We start from the raw sequence: 20453 nt of genomic DNA, 5'->3' as shown, positions 1-20453 counted from the left end.
CAGCTGAAAGCAGCAGCATGAGTGACTACAGCTTCACCATGTGGAGCGGAAGAGCCTCACAGCTGAGCTCAATCAACCCACTGAATCATCAGAAATAACAAATCTTTATTAGGTTAAGCCATGAAGCTTTCAGATATGTTGCATGGCAATAGATAACTGAAACAGAGATTTTATCATAAAAATCTCTATTCTTTTTCTTCTCATACCCTACCCTCCTTTTGAAGTTATGCCAACTGGCAATCAACACCTGCTTTCCTATGCCTCTTGCAGAAGTAACCCAATAACAATAAAACAAAGAGCCAAGATATGAATTGGAGAGGGGAGCGGTAGAATTATTTTTGAAAGGGAGCTCAGACTGATTCCCTTTGCTGTTAGTTCTCTATTTCCTTTCTTTAGTGTCACCCAACATCCCAAATTTACATCAATGCCCAAACTGGACACCAAAGAAAAGACAGTTTCTGAAACAGGAACTCCATCCCTTTCCAGGACTCTAGTTTTAAAGTCAACTGTATGACTCAATTTACTTAAATATGAATAAACTTAAGACATCAGTAGATGTTCTGTTGTTTATATTAAAATTGCTCAACCTTACTCTTTAAAGTAACTTCCCTCTCAGCTAAAAGAATTGGATTCTAATCACCGTGTCATATGTAGCTGTGTAACTTGGGCAAGTAATTTTATCTTTTGGGGCCTTGGTCTCCTCATCTTTAAAAAGAAGAGAACGGGCTAGTTAATCTTTAACGTTTCATAAAACTTTGCCAACTTTCAAAGATACATGTCATTTTCCAAATGATGCCAGCTCATTCTTAATCCCTTATTGTGATCACCTGTCAACTAAGGTCTTTCTCTATTGCCAAAGGCAAGAATGAATATATCCTTAATCTAATATTCTACCCCTGAATAATTGAGGCGATTGTGTAATTAACTTTCTCTCAGAAAGCATAACCCTAATTTTTTTTACTCCATCATTTTATAAGGATAAAGAAGTATGACAATTTGCCTTTATCACGCAGGTCTCTAAATGGATACCCATTCTTCATAAAGTTCATAAGAAGTTAGTACATGTTTTCTTGTAGAAAAGATCTGAGAGGAACTGAGAGAGAGGATAACAGCTTTACGATGAAAGGCAATAGCTTCAAAACTCAACGATTCTTATGTTATGCCTGACAGTGAAAATGCTGCCCCTGAAAATTCTGTTGTATTTTAGGGGGTCTTTATGAAAACTTGCTAACTTCTGGGTTCAATAAGAAACAGGATATTAATGTGTCATGTAAGTCTAATTAAAAAGCAAACAAGGAAACATAAAAACTTAGAGCTCTCTACCTCATTGCATTATTACACTAAAATATGATAAATATTAGGTATGGTAAATATGGCAAAATTAGTTTCTACTCATAATCTCTAGGAAAGCAACAATATGGTTCACTAATTCCACAATTCCAAACCACTTAGTGGTTTCAACCTTTCATAGAATGAAATAGATCTGGGGTACAACACCAGCTGGGCAGACTTTGGCAATCTGATTATTCTCTCTGAGCTTTAAGTTTCTTCCCTAAAAAGCACAGGTTTCTGTTTATGGCATAAAAATGAGATAATGCATATAACACACCTAGAATAGTAAGCACTCAGTAAATAGAAACTACAATTAAATGAGAGTTCTGTGAGAACAGGAACCTTGCCTCTAGAGCATAGACAAGCTGTGGAAGTAAAAGATTATTGCTCTGGCCAACAGCTCCAACTTCTTTCCATGACCTTCTTTATTAGGTAGAAATTACTTGGTTTGAGTTTTATGGCCTTTCACCTGTGTTCATTACTAACAAAGAATGAACCATCTAAAAGACAAAAATCAGAAGGATAAACCCTAGATTACTCATCCCTGGTAAATTAAAAGTTACGAGCATGAACTAAAGACAACCATAGCTCACATGGAATAAGAGAATCTCTTATCACAAAATAGTTGGTACCCTTGGACATTGTGCTAACTTCCTTTACAAAGGCCACTACTTTGGTGAGCTTCTGCTCTGGTGAAAGTTTTCTCATAGACAAAGAAGTAAATTAGGTTAATAGGGGATCCCTGTGGAGTAGTTGTAATTCGGTCTGGTTGAGGAATAAAACAGAAAGAGGTTCTAAACAATTTGTCCCAGGTCCATCAGTGACCAAATCAAAATTAGAACTCACATCACTTAATTTCCGTAATCATTATTCAATTATTGACCATACTCCTTTGCCATCTCTATTGAGAGAGAATTTGATTAGTGGCATGAAGCAACAACAGAAAACAAGGTATATAATGTGTGTTCTCAATCTTCATTCAGAGAATCCAGGCTGAATTTGCAACACACCATAAGGACTCCTAAAAAGATCAATGATCAAAGCCTGCCTAGGGGTCCTGTTGCCCCGGATGGAGAATTAATTCTGGTTCACTTCCATATGAACATTGTTTTAGTGTGGCAAACATTGGTTGAAATTTTCCATCCCCAAATGGTACCAAATCTATGCCTAATCAGTCATCTCCCGTGAAATGAGCCGGTTCATTGGGTCTCTACATACGGCAAACACAAAACAATACAATAAGATTCACACTCCAAAGCTACTGCAGTCCAATCTTCTATAATTATGAAGTTAACATGATTATTGCTAAAGCTAAAGCCAATGAAGACACAAGTGTAAGACTTAGAAGCAGAAAAGAGAGTTAGGGAAATCTGCCAGAGATGGAGCCAGACCATAAATATGGAACCTATTATTAAATATGCTTGGTCCCTGATAAATCCTGGTACATGACATGAACCCTTAGCAAAATGCACGGATACTTCCATATTTGTCCACTCCCACTGCTGTGAGAAGGAAGATAGTGGGCAACAGGAAATGGGAGGAGAGAGTTTACAAGAAGCACTACCACAGACAGGACTCAGGCTGAAACTTGGGTGTCTTGTTCTTTATACCCAGTTATATAAAAGCTCTCAGACGGTTCTAAATCTTCACCACGTCAGCTTGCTTGGGCTTTTGATAAAATTTTAAAAATCTAAGAGCTAGTCTATCTAAATGTAAACAATGATGATAATTTTGATGTTTCTTTTCTTTACATGCTAATATTAAGAAAGCATCTTTCTTTATGCTGCGCAAGTCATGTAAACCATAGTCAAGCTCTGTCTGTGGCTTGAGGAGGGGCTGACTTGAATCAGAGACATGGGTTTGGTTCAATTTCCAGAGCATACCAAATAACTCTAATGGATCACAGTGAACTAATTCTAGTTCTTCTTGAGAAGTTGATGTGTACATGTGCATAAAATGTATATTAGAAGTATATTAATGCAATTCTATCTCAACGGATTTAATTCTTAAATGCTACATATACTTGTTTAATCTCCCATTTTAAAAGTAGAAAAGGTTGGATTATAACATCAGGTTAGCTCTCTTTGAAGCAGGTAATAATTAAGTTGATTCACTGTTGCAATTACTGTCAAATCCCCCTTAATTACCAGAGATTTTATAGCAGCTTCATTATATGTCTCCTGTAATGCATTGTGGCCCTAAGGAGAAGTGTTGCAGGAAATTCTGCATAGCATGGATAATTCTAACCTGCAGTTACAGCTTCCAGCAAAAGCTCCTGCACTAAATTTATCTTTTTTTTGACATTTCTCCCTGTTACTCAAGCAGTTAAATGAGGTAACATTACTAAAATACCTACCTAACTTTGAAAGTTAGAATTGATTTCTCCATAGATATTAAAAAACAAAACAAAACAAAACAAAAAGATGAAGAAAGGATAAATTAGCCTTCAATAATGAATTTAGATTATGGCATTCAAATAGATATGAGATCCATATCTAAATCACAAATATATCTCATATATCTACTTCTTGTGGATATTTCTTATATGATTTCTTATATTCCCTATCTGATAAGCAAGACAAAAATTATTACTGAATCCCTAACAGAAAATCTTAAAGAGGATAATCAACTGCTTTTCCTTTATCAATAATTTTTCAACTAATTTCTGGAGAAAGTAATCATTTTTAAAAGGTCATTTTTAAGTTTCTGTATCACTGCTTGTTTTCGCTGGAAAAATCTTGACAAATCAGAGCCTGTAAATTGAGTAAAGTTCAAAACAGATAACTGAATAATGTCTCTCATAGATCCCTTTTTGACCAAGGAATTTACTCCATAGAATATATTAGATTCAGAAAGGGCTGCAGTGTCAATGACACTATTGGCAGCTGTGTTAACAGTTAAGGGCCTGGCTTTGTACAGCAATACAGTTATTAAATTTCTCCAGAGACCATGACTCATTAATCAAATATTCATACATCTCTGTAAATACACACTGAACAGAGAATACCCTCAGAGCTGAGCATCCCAATACAAGTGCTCTTTCATGTAACACTGACAAAATCCCGAGAACATGCGGTCATGTTTTGCATTTCTAATGCACTATGTACTCTTTAATACTCCATTTCCTAAAAACAGAACACAAATGATCTTACTGATTGCAAGTGTTAGAGGGTTACAATTAAAATTATTCCACTATTGCTTCATACCATCTTTTTTTAAAACGAGGACAGTGAATCAATTCTTCTGTTCTTTGTTTACCATCAAACAAGTAATTTTTTCCCAGGCGGATGAAGAAAACCAGGGCCATGCTCCTATTAATACAAGAATTTGTATTAGCATGAAAACAACAAATCACTACTTAAACTATGGAGGCCAAATAACTTAACATATTAGCAGACATGAACTTGCTATATTTTGCAAAGTCCTCAGTCTGTTTTACAGCACTGGGAGTTTTTCCCCTATTGTACAGTAACAAAAGATCTTTGTCAATTGCGGTCTCTGGAAAATTGGGGTCTGAAGGCCAGGCAAAGAAGAGAAGGCTCAAAACGTCGCCTCATAAGGCTACTAAGATCAGACTCTTCACCTCAGGGTGGGCAGGATGTACTATGCAAAGGGAAGAGAGAAAAGGAGCATCTTACATAAACTTCCCATCTATCTAGCAGTTTCTAAACAATGAGAACCTGATGATCAACGCTGGTAATATATAAGTAAATCTGTCAAGTGCTATCTCTTCTACAACCTCTCCAGTCTGTGTCTTTAAGCCTTTTTTTTCCAAAACCCTGGCCACATTAGGGAGACTTCCCTTCCACACTCGCCCTGCCACACAGCTCAGCCCCCCTCCACTCTAGGTGCTATTTTCACTAGCACCTTTGGAAACTCTGACTCAATATGATGCAGGGAAAACTAGAACTGGCTTTGGGATGGGAAGCGGTTTAAATCCCAGATCTGCAAATTATCGACTGTGTTACTCTGCAAGCTACCATACTGTACCTGACCATGTTTTTTCATCTGTAAAATGAGGACAAAAATATGTATTTTCCCAGGATTTTTGTGAAGATTAAACTAAGTAATAAATAATTATTAAACATTTAGTAAGTGCCCAATAAATGGCAATTGTTGTCATCGGTATCATCATTGCACTCATTAATCGGGTATCACTTCACATTGACCCAAACTTTTATTTTTCCTGAAAATCCTAATTCCCCCCTAAACTCAACTGGCAAAGAGACTCTTCCTTCCATTTAAATCCCTCTTATTCAGAGGGGTAATTTTGCATTCCCACATCCAGGTGCTGAATCTTTCATTTCACACCCTCTCCTAATGATGTTCATACTACCTACCTCAAACACGCAACATACTCCAACTCTTGATTTCAGCCTGAAATTCTACCTTGCCTACCATTCTCACAACCTTCGATCATTCTATTTCTTCCACTTCTTCACTTTAAACCCTTTGCTAGTCTGATAAAGTCTATGGACCCAATCTCAAAATATTTTTAAATGTAAATGAAATACATATGGTTACAAAGGGAAGTTATTAAAATGTTTTAAATTTGTGATATGTAGTAATATATTTGCTTCCTTATAAACACATTAATAAGTCCTAAAATCAAGTCCTATCCATAATTTCAAAGCAGTGTAAATATTTCAAGATAACTGCATTAATTATGATATGAAGGTAATAAGATTTCTTTTTGTGACACAATCCTAGGCTCTGCTGATACTACTATCCTTCGTTGCCTACATTCTTAGTGGAAATAAATACTATGTTTCAGTTGGATGTTAGTGAAAAAAAGATGTGACTGTTTTCACATCTGAGTTTTACACCTGAGTTTTACACCTGGACCCTTGAATTCTCTTCATGGGTTCATCAGGTTAAAAAACTTCTACATTAAGTGGCCTACTGTTCCTCAGGCTCATCTAAGTTTACTAAGTTCATCCAGAGACCCTGTAGAATTATGTCTAAGTAAAACAGACTCAAAGGGCAGGGCTTGAGAAATCATCTTACAATTTTAAATCCTCATATTTTAAAATGTTAGAACAAAACCCCAATTCTACTTCTATACCCTTGTTTCTTCCTTCACAGCATCCTTCCTCCCATGCCTCTCCCCCAGGCACCTACCTACGTAAGCATAAATTTCAGCCTGACACTCAAGGCCCTCAGTAATAAATGACATATGTTTCATCCTTATCACTCATTCTTCTATCCATGTTATTGCAGGATGTTTATCATCATCCTCTTACTAAATGACAGCAGTAGAACAACCCACACCAGCCACATGCACTTCAAATGTACCCTGTGGGGATAGCCTCCACCCAGACCCCACTTTCATTCAGAAAACATATGCATGGACCCTGTCTCTAGGTCTTTGTACTGTTTACTTATTAGCCCAAATACTTACCTATTCCCTGCCTGTATATAAATCATACCAGACTTTTAGGATTCATCTCAAATGCCACTCCCTACATGAAGACTACCCTAATCCCCATAGAGATGGGTACTCTCTTTTGAAACTAAATATAATTTTATTTTGTAGAACTTCTAAGTTTTTTCTTCCCCTACCAAGGGTGACAGGTTTTTTTAAATATTTTCTCCACCGTTAGTTTTTTGTATTTTCTCCACCCTTAAGTAAATTTCTAAGTTCCCTGATAGAATAAGTGTCAGTTTTTACCTCAATGTATTCTACAGAGCCTTACATTCAATATTGGAATGGAATTAAGAGGTTTTAGGAGTTTTGGTATTTTTTCTTTTTCTAATTCTTGTTCTCCAGTGTCAGTTAAAAAAAAAAGACAGAAAGATAGATGAATAAAATCTTGACAACGGCTTTAAAGGCTAACGTTTATTGAGTACTCACCATGTGCCAGGCATTTTCCTAAGTGCTTTCGCATGTCCAATGTGATTCCTCACTGAATCTTCACAATAGTGCAACATGATTGTTACAATTATCCATATTTTACAGATAAGATTAAGTAACCTGTTCAAGGCCATGTAGCTAGTAACTGTTAAAGTCACTATTTGAGCAGAGCCAGTCTGACTCTACAGTTTAACCAGTTCATTAATGCCATCTCCACTGTGTAACATGGGAGCGTGACAGAGAAATATTTGTTTTTCCCTAAATATAAGGGATCATAACTTTTTCCAAATTAGTGGCATTAAGTGAATAATTAAAATCTTACTTTTGAAGCACTTATTCTGGCTGATGCTATAATCTACTATAATTTGATGTGTTCTTACAGAATATGACCATAGCTATAAGACCTATGTTTTGTATGTTTTATTCCTTTCCAAATATATACCTTTGGTGTTTAGGGCCAATTTTACACTATATAAAAATTCAATTACGCTTTATGTTTTGAAAATGAAGACAGAAAAAAATGAAAAAAATTTTTGCCAAAATTGACAAGCTGATCCTAAAATTCGTATGAAAATACAAGGGATTCAGAATTGCCAAAATTATCTTGAAAAAGAACAAAGTTGGATAACTCATACTCCCCAATTTCAAAATTCACTACAAAACTACAGTAATCAAGTTAGTGTGGTACTGGCATTAGACATATAGAAAAATGAAAATAAAGCCTTACATTTATGGTCAGTTGATTTTTGACAAGAATGTCATGTCAAGACCATTCAATGGGGAAAGAATAGTCTTTTCAACAAATAGTGCTGGGACAACTGGATATCCACATGCAAAAGAAGGAATTTGGATACCTATCTCACACCATATACAACAATCAAATCAAAGTGAATTAAAAACAACCTAAATGTAAGAACTAAAACTATAAAACTCTTACAAGAATAGGTATAAATCTTTGAGACCTTGGATTAAGCAATGGTTTCTTTAATATGACACCAAAAGCACAGCAACCAAAAAAAAAAAAAAAGAAAAAGAAAATAGATAAATTGAACTTTATCAAAATTAAAACCATTTGTGTTTCAAAAGATACAATCAAGAAAGTAAAAAGACAAACCACAGAATGGAGAAAATATTTGTAAATCATATACTGCTAAAGGACTTGTATCCTGCATATGCAAGGAACTCTTACGATTCACTAATACAAAGACAAATAACCCAATTTAAAGTGAGCAAAAATTTGAATACACATTTCTCCAGAGAAGATATACAAATGGCCAATAAGCACATGTAAGGATGCTCAACATCATTGATCAGTAGGAAAAGGTAAATCAAAGCCACAATAAGGTACCCCTTTACACACATGAGATGGCTAAAATAAAAAAGACATTAACAAAGGTTGGTGAGGAAGTAGAAAAACTGGAACCCTCATACATTGCTGGTAAGGTTGTAAAATGGTGTAGCCACTGTGGAAAGCAGTTCTGCATTTCCTTAAATAGCTAAACATAGAGCTACCGTATGACTAGCAGCAATTCCACTCCCAAGCATATACACAGGAGAAATGAAAACATGAACACAAAATCACGTACATAAATGTTCTTTACAGAATTACTCATAATAGCCAAAAAGCAGGAACAACCCAAATATCCATCAACTGATGAATAAACAAAATGTGGTCTATGCATCTAATGGAATATTATTCAGTCACAAAAAAAGAACAAAGTTCTGATACATGCTATAAATCCTAAAAACATTACGCTAAGTGAAAGGAATCAACAACAAAAGGCTATGCATTATATAATTCCATTTATAAGAAATATTTGGAATAGGCAAGTGCACGCAGAGAACGGATTAGTTAATAAGGACAGGGTTCTTTCGATTTTTGTTTTGGGTTTTTTTTTTTTTTTTTGAGTAAGGAAAATGTTCTGGAATTTGATAGCAGTGATCACTGCATAATTTTATGAATATATTAAAAACCACTGAATGGTACACTTTAAAAGGGTGAATTATAATACAAAAATAATGCGGTTACTTAAAAGAAATAACACAAGATACCACTTCACACCCACTAGGATAGATATAATCAAAAGACATTAGACTTTTCATATGTAATCTGATAGCCTTAAAATCACCTTAAACATTATAAAATTGGAACTTTTGAACATCAGCTGACATAGCAGCACTTTGAGCTCTGTCTGAGCTAATGCTGCCTGCCAGCCAGTATCACGCTCTTTGCATAACAGCTTATACTATATTGGATTTTATATTTCATTTCCCCATATTTTGTAAACATGACAATGTCTACAAAACATTGGAAAATGGAAAAATGAAAGTGCTAAAATGTGTGGTAAGAAATGTAGGTCTCATAAATTTAATATAAGTATAAACAATCATTAGCTTCAAAAAAATGCTCACTGGACTTTAAGTATGTTTGATTATAAAAGGACAAAAATAAAGACATCTATAAAATGCTGGAACTATATCATCTAAGATCATGTCAAGCCTATATGATTAAAAATAATTTTATAATGCTTTTAATATTTTTATAATGTTTTATACTCATTTTCAGAACCTTCCTTAAAACATCATTTGAAAACATCTATGGTTCATTTCTTTCACATTCAACTGTTTTAAGTGTTTACAGGAACGTATCATGTACAAAAATCTAAGTATCCCTCTCAGTGTAGACATGAGCTGGTAGCCGCAAAACTGGCCAAGCACAGTGGGTCAGGTTTAGGAACCAGTCACAAGACACAGGAAAGACATGAACACAAAATAGAAGGGAATACAAGTGAAAATAATCTGTTGAGGTGACAGAAATGTGGGGTGGATTCTTTTCTGTGGTCTACTTAAAATATTTTGGAAATAATTTAAATATGTATGTATGTGTCTTGCCATTAAAACTCTCTAATTACTATCTAGAGTCCTGACCACGAACTCTCTTGACTTGTTTCATTACGTGATCATCCAAATCCCAGGACTTATATTAAATGTCCCCTTAATCCCAGATCCAATTCTCCACCTTGGATTCATTAGCTATAATTTAACACAAGTGAATGGATCAGAATGGTGCTAGGTAAATAGCAAGTATGTAAATATTAGCTACAGGGATGCCACACTGCACAACTCCAGGGAGTGACATTCACACAACATACACTAAAAATACTGCCCCCTGGAGCTGTGCAATATGGCAGCCCCATATCCACTTTCTAATATCAGTATTTACTGTAAGGCCTACATCAAATTTTAAATCATCCTAGCCTGCAAGCCTTTTTAATTCATATATTTTTATCTCTGAGTGTTTACTGTGGTGTATTTATCTAGACACACTCGAAACTTGCTGTCAATAATTCTCTCATCTTTTTGTACACACTCCTATTGAATTTTTAACTTTCCTTTGTTTACCTTTCCTGCTTATAATTCTTTTGAAACCCATGAATTCCCAATTCTTATCAATTTATGTTACTTTAGTATGAAATATAAATATATTTATAATTATCAATTTAATTTTCAATAATTTAAATAAAAATTCTCTCTAGAGTTTTTTTGATTCACTCTTGGATGACATCCAGTATATCTAAACTGGTGATTTAAAATAGGGGAAGATTATGTTTCTAAATTTCTGAAGGAATTAATTAGAGGGTAGCACAGTAATTTTCTACCTAAAACAAATATGTATTCTCCACTTTAAACATTTTTCTTATTTTGAGAGAATAAGTGAAATTTTATAACTGTAGCTGTGAATGTCTTAGGTCATTGCTTGCCACCAATTGTCAAGCAGGACTTTGAGAGAAAAAAATGCTAATTCAAAAATGTATCTGCAATACTGACTCTAAATATAATATTTTGCAAAGTTTATAGGCAAGAAGAAAGTCTTTATATAACCATGAAAACTACACAAAAATGCTTAAGATTTCTAAAATGACTTAAGATTCAAACTACAAAATGACGTAAAATTTATATATTAGAAGCAATAGGATGTTTCCAATTTTTCCAGGTCTGATGTTTCACATTTTCAATTCAGTATTTCAAGATATTTGATCTAAAAGCTCAATTGAATAGTCTATTGAATTGTGGTTGATTGACAATACTGAGGTTATAACAAATATCATATGACACTCTTCTAAAATATTTTTAAAGACATTTGCTTTTCTTTTTACATAAAATAATAATCCCTTATACTTTCTAAGAAATTGCCTCTATCAAAATATTCTGGATATCCTGCTTCTATTTGACTATTATTTTAAATTCTCAGTTTCCTCCTTATGTCTGTTTCAATAGAAATCTATATTGTTATTTAATATTTTAAAGTGTTTTTTCATTATCTGTTCTTCCTCTTGTTCCCTATTTTTGGAAAATCTTTTATAATATTCTTATGGTTGTATGTGAATATACAGTCAAAATGACTTAGATATACAATGCAAGCTATGAAAGTGCTCTGTGATAAATCATAAAAATGAAACTTTTTCCTAGTAGCAAAGAAATTAGCATAAAGGGGGGGCTTAGTGGGGGGAAGCTAGATCATTATGATTTGACCAGAAATACAGTGCTTTCTGGCATGAATAGAAAGTAATCACAGATCTCTTAAAAAAAAAAAAAGATATTTCTGACCTAAAATTGGATAGACTATATAGGTAAGTCATTTTTTGCTCTTTTGTTCCTTTAATTCTTCTAAAAACAAGATAGGATTAACATATATACTTTTAGATATGTTTGCCCTTGGACAATGTTAAATCTTAAGGTTAACAGAATACAGAAGTGACCTAAAATTTTAATCTGCTAAAGTTGTCTTCTCAATAATACAGATTTAATGGGGTTAGTTTAATGTAAAAACAGAAAAATTGATACCTCAGGGAAATCCTTTTGGATATACTTATACTATAAAGGATCTTTTCATTCACTCATTCAGCAATGATGACTTTCAGGATTGTCTGCTGGTGGTTAATACATTGACAAAAAGGGATTCAGAGTGTCAAGTCTTATGAAAAAGAGAGAAAAGAAATCCTCCCATCAAAAGTCACATCAAAATTTTAAAAATTCACTTCTGAAATGTTAATGGCAAAATCTAGTATCTTAATATTGATGTCCAAATGGACGATCCTCCTAACATAATTCTAACAGAACACCCATCTTAGAATCTTGTCCTTTTTTTATTTTCCTTTATTCCAGGCTGAAAGAGATCATCCATAAGCTTTATTGACTGAGTTTACTGGCTGTCAGAACTTGAAATGAAATCTGTGTTCAAAACAAAGTCTGAAACCAGAATTTACAGGTACCTCTATTATAATTATAATGATGTAGTTTTGTTGCTGCCTTTCCAGTAAAAGATTATCACAACTTGTCTGGCCCTCAGCTGAAGCTGAATTAACAGGCAAAATAAATTTGTCATCCTCTCTCTCAATTTTCATGAAAGCATGCATTCAGTCATACATATTATTAAATACTTTTTATGTGCATATTTTGCTGATAATTTCTGATTCTAAACATTCTCGGTCATGAGGATGATTATATTGTCAGATTTATTTGTCTATATAATATTCTGAGTTTTTCAATACAATTCAGTGTGAAGGAAGTTTATGTCTCCTCTCACCTCAACTTTGTCCAGGTGTAATTTTGTCTCATTCCAATATCCTACTTAAAAATAATCCTAAATTTTGTTGTGAAGAGAACAGAAATATTATCCTATAACTCTAAACTTTTAGAGAGTGCTTATAAGAGAACACTTACAATTAGTTCTGATTCATTTGAAGGTATGGGTGCTCTCATTTGATGTGCTTGCTGCAAAATCCTGTGAATATGGAGGTGTGTGGGAACAACAAATTACAATAATTTAGACAAGAGGACTGCAGTGTATAAAACCAAGACATACTGCTGGCTTCCTGTTCCTGTACTGCTTTGACCATCTAAGAAAATTAGTACTAGGCTTAGTTTGTCCAGATCTTATCCAGAATACAGGAAAATTTTAAATTTCAGGCTATTTATTTCAATTTAATAATCTATCCTCACTGGGAAATGACAAACCTGATTTCTCTCATCAGGAATACGAAAGCAATCTGCCCACCCTCTGTTTCCATTTTGCATGCAACTCTAAACCTAATAGGCTTTCTGATTGAGAAAATCAATGACTTTAAATGATACACAATTTTATGTCTTTATAAGTCACCTTTCCACACTGAAACATGGAAGCTCCATAAAATAAGTTAATATTTTGCTTTCAGAATGGCAATATTATTTGCCTTCATTATAAACAGAATTCATTCGAGAGAATGATTTTTCAAATGAAAAGATTAAAATAATCCCATCAAAACCAAACAAAGGCGTTTTATGTTCTCACATCTTTATTATTTATTTTATAATTCTGGCTGGATAGTAACTCTTGTACTTTTATATTACAAATTTGCCTCTAAGTAATACATAATACACTTAAGGCAGATTTACCTTATGGAAGTGGCCTCAGCTTCTAAACATGACTACAGTGATTTACACAAATAACAAAAATCACATAAAGGAGTATCTACTGATATCTTTCTTGGTACTTATCTTTAGCTCTAAAACCTGCATAGTAAATAGAATTCCTATGAAATTTTATTTTTGAGATAGGAAACGAACACTATTCCTATCTTAAGATGGCCTTTATCTGATCTAACTGGATGTTATTATTAATAACATAACCTTTAAATTTGTGGGAAAAACCGATACTTTATACTCACTCCCCAGAGAAGGCTCAACAGCCAAAACAAACAAAATGAGCTGTTATAAAATCATATTGCTAGTATTACCTAAACTCACAATTCTGCTTATATAATTGTATGCATATGACAGCTAACAATTACTATCAATATATCAAGATACTCCAAAAGTATCCTTTGGTTGCACTGATTTATCAGGAAGCTAGGCAGCATGGAAGATTCATTCTCTGGTCTTCTGGTCATTAGTATAAACTGAAGCTTCTGCAACTATTTGGTGATCCCAGTTTTGGGGCATATAGCACAAAACCTTCAGGAGACTGGTGGCCTCAGTTGGAAGAAATTGAAGACTAGAAGGCTTGCAGTTAAGGTAGAGTTATCATTAGAAGATCTTAGCGAAATAGGAATGCAGCCAGAATTACTTGTTATTTATTAGCAATCAAGATTCATTAAATCATTTCTCTTTCAGAAAAATATCTTTAAGATTTATATATTTTCAACTGCTCTTTTTGAAAAGAACATATAAAATTAAGATATTTGTGAAAATAAACCAGTTTCAAGTATACTTGTTTCTTTTCATTTTTTCCCCTTCAAAGAGTTCTCTCACCAAGCACAGATGTGATATCTTTTAAAGCAAGACAAACTCTTCTGTGCTAAATCTTTTTAATCTTTTCTTTTCGTCCTCTGAGAAAAGGTCTTCTTCATTGGTTGTAGTAGATGTAAAATCATAGTCTCTGGAATGACCATTTACAAAAGTAAATAAGGGATATTTCTCTTTAGAAAAAACTTTCAGCATCTGTAATAGAAAGCACAGAAGAATCCCTTATTGAATGCAATAGTGCACAGTAGGAACACATGACAAAATCTAATGTTTTAGTCCTGACTTTCATTAGCTTTTCTCATTTACATTTATCCAGTGCTATTGCTTTCACTGTTCTGGCTAAAAAATAAAAGTTGATCAGAACTGTATAATTTATTTATAGCTAAATGCCCGCTTCCCGATTAGGACTACACCATCAAAAATTAAGTACCATTCTCTGTACCCCCAAAGTAAGTCTTCTGGTCACATTAGTTTGAAGGTTTATGAAAGAGTTAAAATTTATCTTCTGTTAGTAGTAGTAGACAATGAAACAAAATGGTATCATTGACCATAGTAAAATATTGCGAAAGATTGTTTGGTACCATAACACAGAAAAAGAAGCATTAAACTGAGTCAGAAGGTCCATTCTAATCTCAGTTCTACAACTTACCTTGATGTGGTCTTCAACAAATCACACTACCTGAGTATCATCTATAAAACGGAGCAACAGATATCCAATCTCCTTACCTCAGAGAATTGTTAGCAATAATAAAAATTATTTTAAAAATTGAGTTTGGTTTTTCTAAAGATCACTCATATTTGAAAAAATATTTCTGCAATTATCTAGTGAACATAAAGAATAGTGTTCTTATACATAGTAGTCATCCATGCTTTACATATTACCTTATAGAGTTACATTAGATAATTAAGAAGTGAAAAAAGCAATACTTAGAATTCTGTGGGATACCGACAATCATTATAACCTCTGTCAATCTGGTATTCATTGACAAGCCAACCACCCATTCTAAACTATTTCATATCTTTCTGTTAAACAAGTTCTATTAAAATTTAAACACTTTTCGTTAAATAAAAATTTTGAATGAAAGATGTTTTGATAGAAACCAACTTTTCTATAGGTAACCAGGACCTTTAAGAAGGATTCTGAAAAGTTTATGTGTTTCAGAGAATGCTGAAATAATATCGAGTACTTATACATCCTTAATCGTGATCAATTAAATATAATTTGTATTTAAAGGATAATTTCAGGGGTAAAAACCAAATTCTATCAAACATCAATATTCAATTGAAGGATCATCAAATTCTTATATATTACATTTACAGATTCTCTTGAAACATAGCTAAAATAAATATGTACCCCTAGCATACAGATACAAGGTTAAATTAAAAATATTTCACTGAGTTAATATGAACTATTTTTAATGAACTATTTAAAAACAACTGAGTACTTAAAAAACTAGAGTGATGGCAATCAGATACCATAATTCAAATTGTGCTCCTAATTTATACATTATTCAAATTTATTTTATTGACATTCTACCGAAAGAGAGAGAAGGGCAAATATACAGAAAATAAAAATAAGAGATTGAGGAGACTGGCGTCTGGTCAGTTTCACTTACAGCCAATGGCTGGAATATAGTCAAAAACTGTCATTTTATATTCATTTAATGTACTTGCAAAAGTCCAGTGTCTAATGGGCAGTTATCATCATAACATTTTCAAATCAACACAGCAAACATTATCAACACTTCATCTTTTCTTTTCAGATTATGAAAGATGTCATTTAGGTTTATTAGTTGCTCATCAACTAAGATTCAAATCTGTGCCACAGGACAAATGTCAGAAAGGAACTCTCTATTCTTTAATTACAAAATTCACTTACTTTTTGCAAACTCACTTGCGAGGCAAAAACCTTCTAATACATATGTTATTGATTTAGGCTTTATGAATTATCATTTTTCTGATTTTTCTAAGCTCAAAAAATTTCAAAGATTACCAAATGAAATATATATCAAAGGTTTACTAAAATGAGTTGAAAACTTATGTCCACACAAAAACTTGCACATAGATGTTTATAGTAGCTTCATAACTGCCAAAAATTGAAAGCAACAAAGATGTCCTTCAGTAGGTGAATGGATAGATCAACTATGGTACATCGGACAATGGATTATTATTTAGCACCAAAAAGGAATAAGCTATCAAGCCATAAAAAGACCTGGAGGAACTTTAAGTGCATATTATTAAGTGAAAGAAGCAAATCTGAAAAGGCTACATACTGTGTGATTCCAATGATATGACATTCTGGAGAAGGCAAAACTATGGAGACAGTAAAAAGATCAGTGGTTGCCAGGGATTTGTAGGGAGGGAGAGATCAATAGGTAGAGCACAGAGAATTTTTAGGGCTGGAGAACTACTCTGTATAATACTATAATGGTGGATACACGTCATACATTTGTCAAAATTCATGGAATGTACAATACCAAAAGTGAGCCCTAATGTAAGCTACAGACTTTGGGCGATGATGAAGTGTCAATGTAGGTTCACTGATTATAACAAATGTCCAGTGGGGATGTTGATAGTGGGAGAAGAGTATATGAAAACTTTCTGTTTTTTCCATTCAATTTTGCTATGAACCTAAAACTGCTCTAAAAATAAAGTGTATATATATATATATATGTAGAAGGACAACTGAGTTGAGTAATAAGGTAAATGATAACATATTAGCACATAAACATGAAATAGAAGGAGGAAATAATTTTAGGACAAATAAAAATGGAAATGACAAAGGAGACTTTAGAAATTATCTCACTCTCATTTTATAAATGAAAAAAATTGGGACTCAAAAGATTTAAATTACTTTTCCAAGATGACTTAAAACAGCAGCAGCAACAACCAAAAGAAGTAAATTGATAATGGAATATTAGACCTCAATGACTTACCAACATTTTTTTTTCTTTTTTTTATTTTTTACGCCTACAGCACCTGGTCTTCCTAGGTGGTCTCCTATCCAAGTACTAACCAGGCCTGACCCTGCTTAGCTTCCGAGATCAGACGGGATCGGGCGTGCTCAGGGTGGCATGACTATAGACCTCAACATGTCTTTCAAATGCTTTTCATAGCTATAAGCACTATATCAGAATGATTTTTTTCAGACTTTTCATAAAAAATAACCATTGATTTGAAAATTTGATTCTGAAAACTTTTATTGAAAATAAAAACTTTAGTTCTTTTTTTTAATATTACAAGAAAGGACATATTGTCAAAACCTTAAAGTCCCTCCATAATGGATAACATAAAATCTACATTAAAAAAATTCCAAATTAGGTTATCTACATGACATGGGGGTATTAGCAATCGAGATACCATACAAGAAAAGATAATAAAAGTTATTTAATAATTTGGGGAAACATTTATTATATAATGTTAAAAAAACAGGATATAAAGCTATATATAAAAATTAATCTCAATATGTTAAAGTAATTTAAATACATACTTTCAAAAGACTAGCAAGAAATACAATAAAATATTAAGTGATTCTGAATTAAAGAATTACTGGTGACTTTTTAATACTTCTATTTTCCAAACTTTCTAACATGTATTTCTTAGACAGTAAGAGAAAAGTCATTTTTTTAAAATTTAAAATAATTGAATTTATTATCTCATAGTTGCTTTTCAAAACAGGTTTCAGTGATTTGTTCAACAATAACTTTAGAATAGGCAAGTCCTCTGTTCTATTTTAATAAGACAGCCAAAGATACAGGAAATAGTTTTATTACCTAAAAGGCAAATCACAGATTTCTTTTCAGAAGGTCAAATATTTTATCGCATTTTTCCTATGTACTTAGTTGACAGGTTTCAGAATTTACAAAGGAAAAAGCTGGAGGACAGAAGTTAAGCAATTTCTTACATCGTAATGCTAGTAGTTGTAAGAAAGAACAGAAATAGACCAGGAGATGACCACTTCTCCCCAGGCCAAAACCTTTTCCACTAGCTTTGCCAGCACTCATGTAAAATTATACCCAGTACAGAGCAGTCTACACCTGTATGGTCTATAGTCACCACACAGAGGAGCTACATTTAATCAGGGGTTAGGTCCTAAAGTCAGCCTATAGTATGAAAATCAAATATAGTCAAAATCAATATAGTCAAAATGATCTTCAAAAAGCCTTCAAATTGTTGAAAGGGTGCTATGCATAATTTTGTGTATAAAATCCTGTTTGGTACCATGTGTAAATGTACAATACACTATAGAACATAGTAATGTACATCATATAATAAAGAGTGCACATGGAAAAATACACACCTGTTTCATTATGAGTTCATGTAACTGAGTTGAAATTGAATGCACATGTGATATTAACTCCACTCTCTCCTCACTACTTAATCTTAAACCTCTCTAACCCCATTTTTACCCCTCATTATAGTGGAAATACTCTCTTTTAGTCCTTAGATTTAAAAAAAGGCTTTTTATTAGTTCCTATTCTCTTGATATTTCTATAGCAATCAATACTTCTGAGCATTTCTTTCTTAAAATATATACTTCCCATGATTTCTATAATATTTTGGTTTCCTATTTCTCCTCCTATTTTCTAAACCGTTTCTCCTCTATCTCCTTCATCGACTCCACTTATTCCTGCATTCCAAAATGCAAATATTAATCAATTATTGATTCTTTATCTTCTCTATATATTCTATATTCTCTGTTAAAAATATTATCTACTCTCAGTTTCAACCATGAGCCCTTCTATGTTGAGCTTTATTATCAGTCATGTTTTACATGAGGAAACTGAAATATTGAGGCATTAAGTGACTTGTGTAAGTTCACACAGCTACTAACTGACAGAGGCAGGAATTAAGCTTAAGCAGTCTGGTTCTATTGTAACCACTATACTATACCGCCTCCTACAGTAAGTGGAGACATGTTGCAATATCAACTCAGATTGATCATACCAAAATAAAATGATCATTTCTACCTTTCGAAAATAGCCCCCTGCCAGTTTTCCCTATTTCCATCATTTGTAACATAATTTATATTAATTAGGAATAGTTTTTGTTGCCAAGTGATAAAAACAGAATAAAAAACAATTAATAATGGCTTTAAGTAACAGGAATTATTTTTTATCACATAACAAAAAGTCTGACATTGCTACTTTAGTTAATTAATGTCTAACAGTTTCTACAATTCTCTTGGTTTTTCCCTCATGATCACAAAGGACCGCTGAAACTCCAGGTTTTGAGTTTGCATCCAAGATGGCGGTGGGTGGACACAGAGGGAGTGACAGCTTTCCATCTATATCCACTATTTCATCAGAAGAGCAAAAGCTTCCAGCACACACCCACTTATATTTCAGTGGCCAAATTGTAAACACAAGGCAAACCAAGAAAAATGAGTATTTGGGTGGGCACACCATTATCCCAAATAAAATCAGGATTCTTGTAGCCAAAAAGAGAGGTGGCTATTGAACAGATAACTAATAGTGCTTCTGCATCATTCAGAGAGAATAATCACCACAAAAATAAAACAGGGTACTGCGGTAAGGAAGGACTGAAAGGTTTCTGTACGTTGTGTGATCAGAAAAGGCCAAGCTGAGACCTGAATGACAATAAGGTGTCAGACATAAAGGTTCTGCAAGAGCACTGCAAACCAAAAACAGCTACTACAAAAGCCTGGGATGCCGGCACAGTTAGCATGTTCAAAAAACAGAGAGGAGGCCAGTGTGGCTCAAGGGTAGAAGAAAAGAGAAAGAGAGGTACACAGGAGTCAGAGCACACAGGCCCTTGTTAGCCACATTAACACCTGACTTAAGTTTCACTGTTCCATAATCTTCTATCCTAAACATCCCATAACATTCTGTCTTAGTGTTTCTGCTCATGATGTTTTTATCATCCAGCTACCCTTCATACTTCCTTTCTGACTGTGCAAACTCTATTGGCCCTTAAAGTTGCAGCCCAAATTCAACTGTTAAGTATCTTGGTCCACAGTGAT

General features: G+C 33.5%; 1 protein-coding gene and 1 non-coding gene across 5 annotated transcripts in view; both read right to left on the bottom strand.

Moving 5' to 3' along the window:
• Positions 1-13503: 13503 nt before the first annotated feature.
• Positions 13504-20453, bottom strand: part of ATG4C (autophagy related 4C cysteine peptidase) — a 67654-nt gene continuing 60704 nt past the window's right edge. For all 4 annotated transcript variants that reach the window (XM_039888140.1, XM_039888131.1, XM_039888135.1 and 1 more), the window contains one exon: positions 13504-14665. In XM_039888140.1, the coding sequence (XP_039744074.1) occupies positions 14498-14665 (168 nt within the window). In that variant the 3' untranslated portion in view covers positions 13504-14497. The remainder of the gene's footprint in view (positions 14666-20453) is intronic.
• LOC120581280 (5S ribosomal RNA) lies at positions 17438-17556 on the bottom strand. The gene has a single exon (XR_005647232.1). It is a non-coding gene; the product is annotated as a 5S ribosomal RNA (ribosomal RNA).

The sequence above is a fragment of the Pteropus medius genome, unplaced genomic scaffold (genome assembly GCF_902729225.1).
Source record: "Pteropus medius unplaced genomic scaffold, Ma_sr-lr_union100, whole genome shotgun sequence".
Taxonomy (NCBI): Eukaryota; Metazoa; Chordata; class Mammalia; order Chiroptera; family Pteropodidae; genus Pteropus; species Pteropus medius.
Note: the sequence above shows the minus strand (reverse complement) of the source record. Positions and strands in the feature narration are given on the sequence as shown.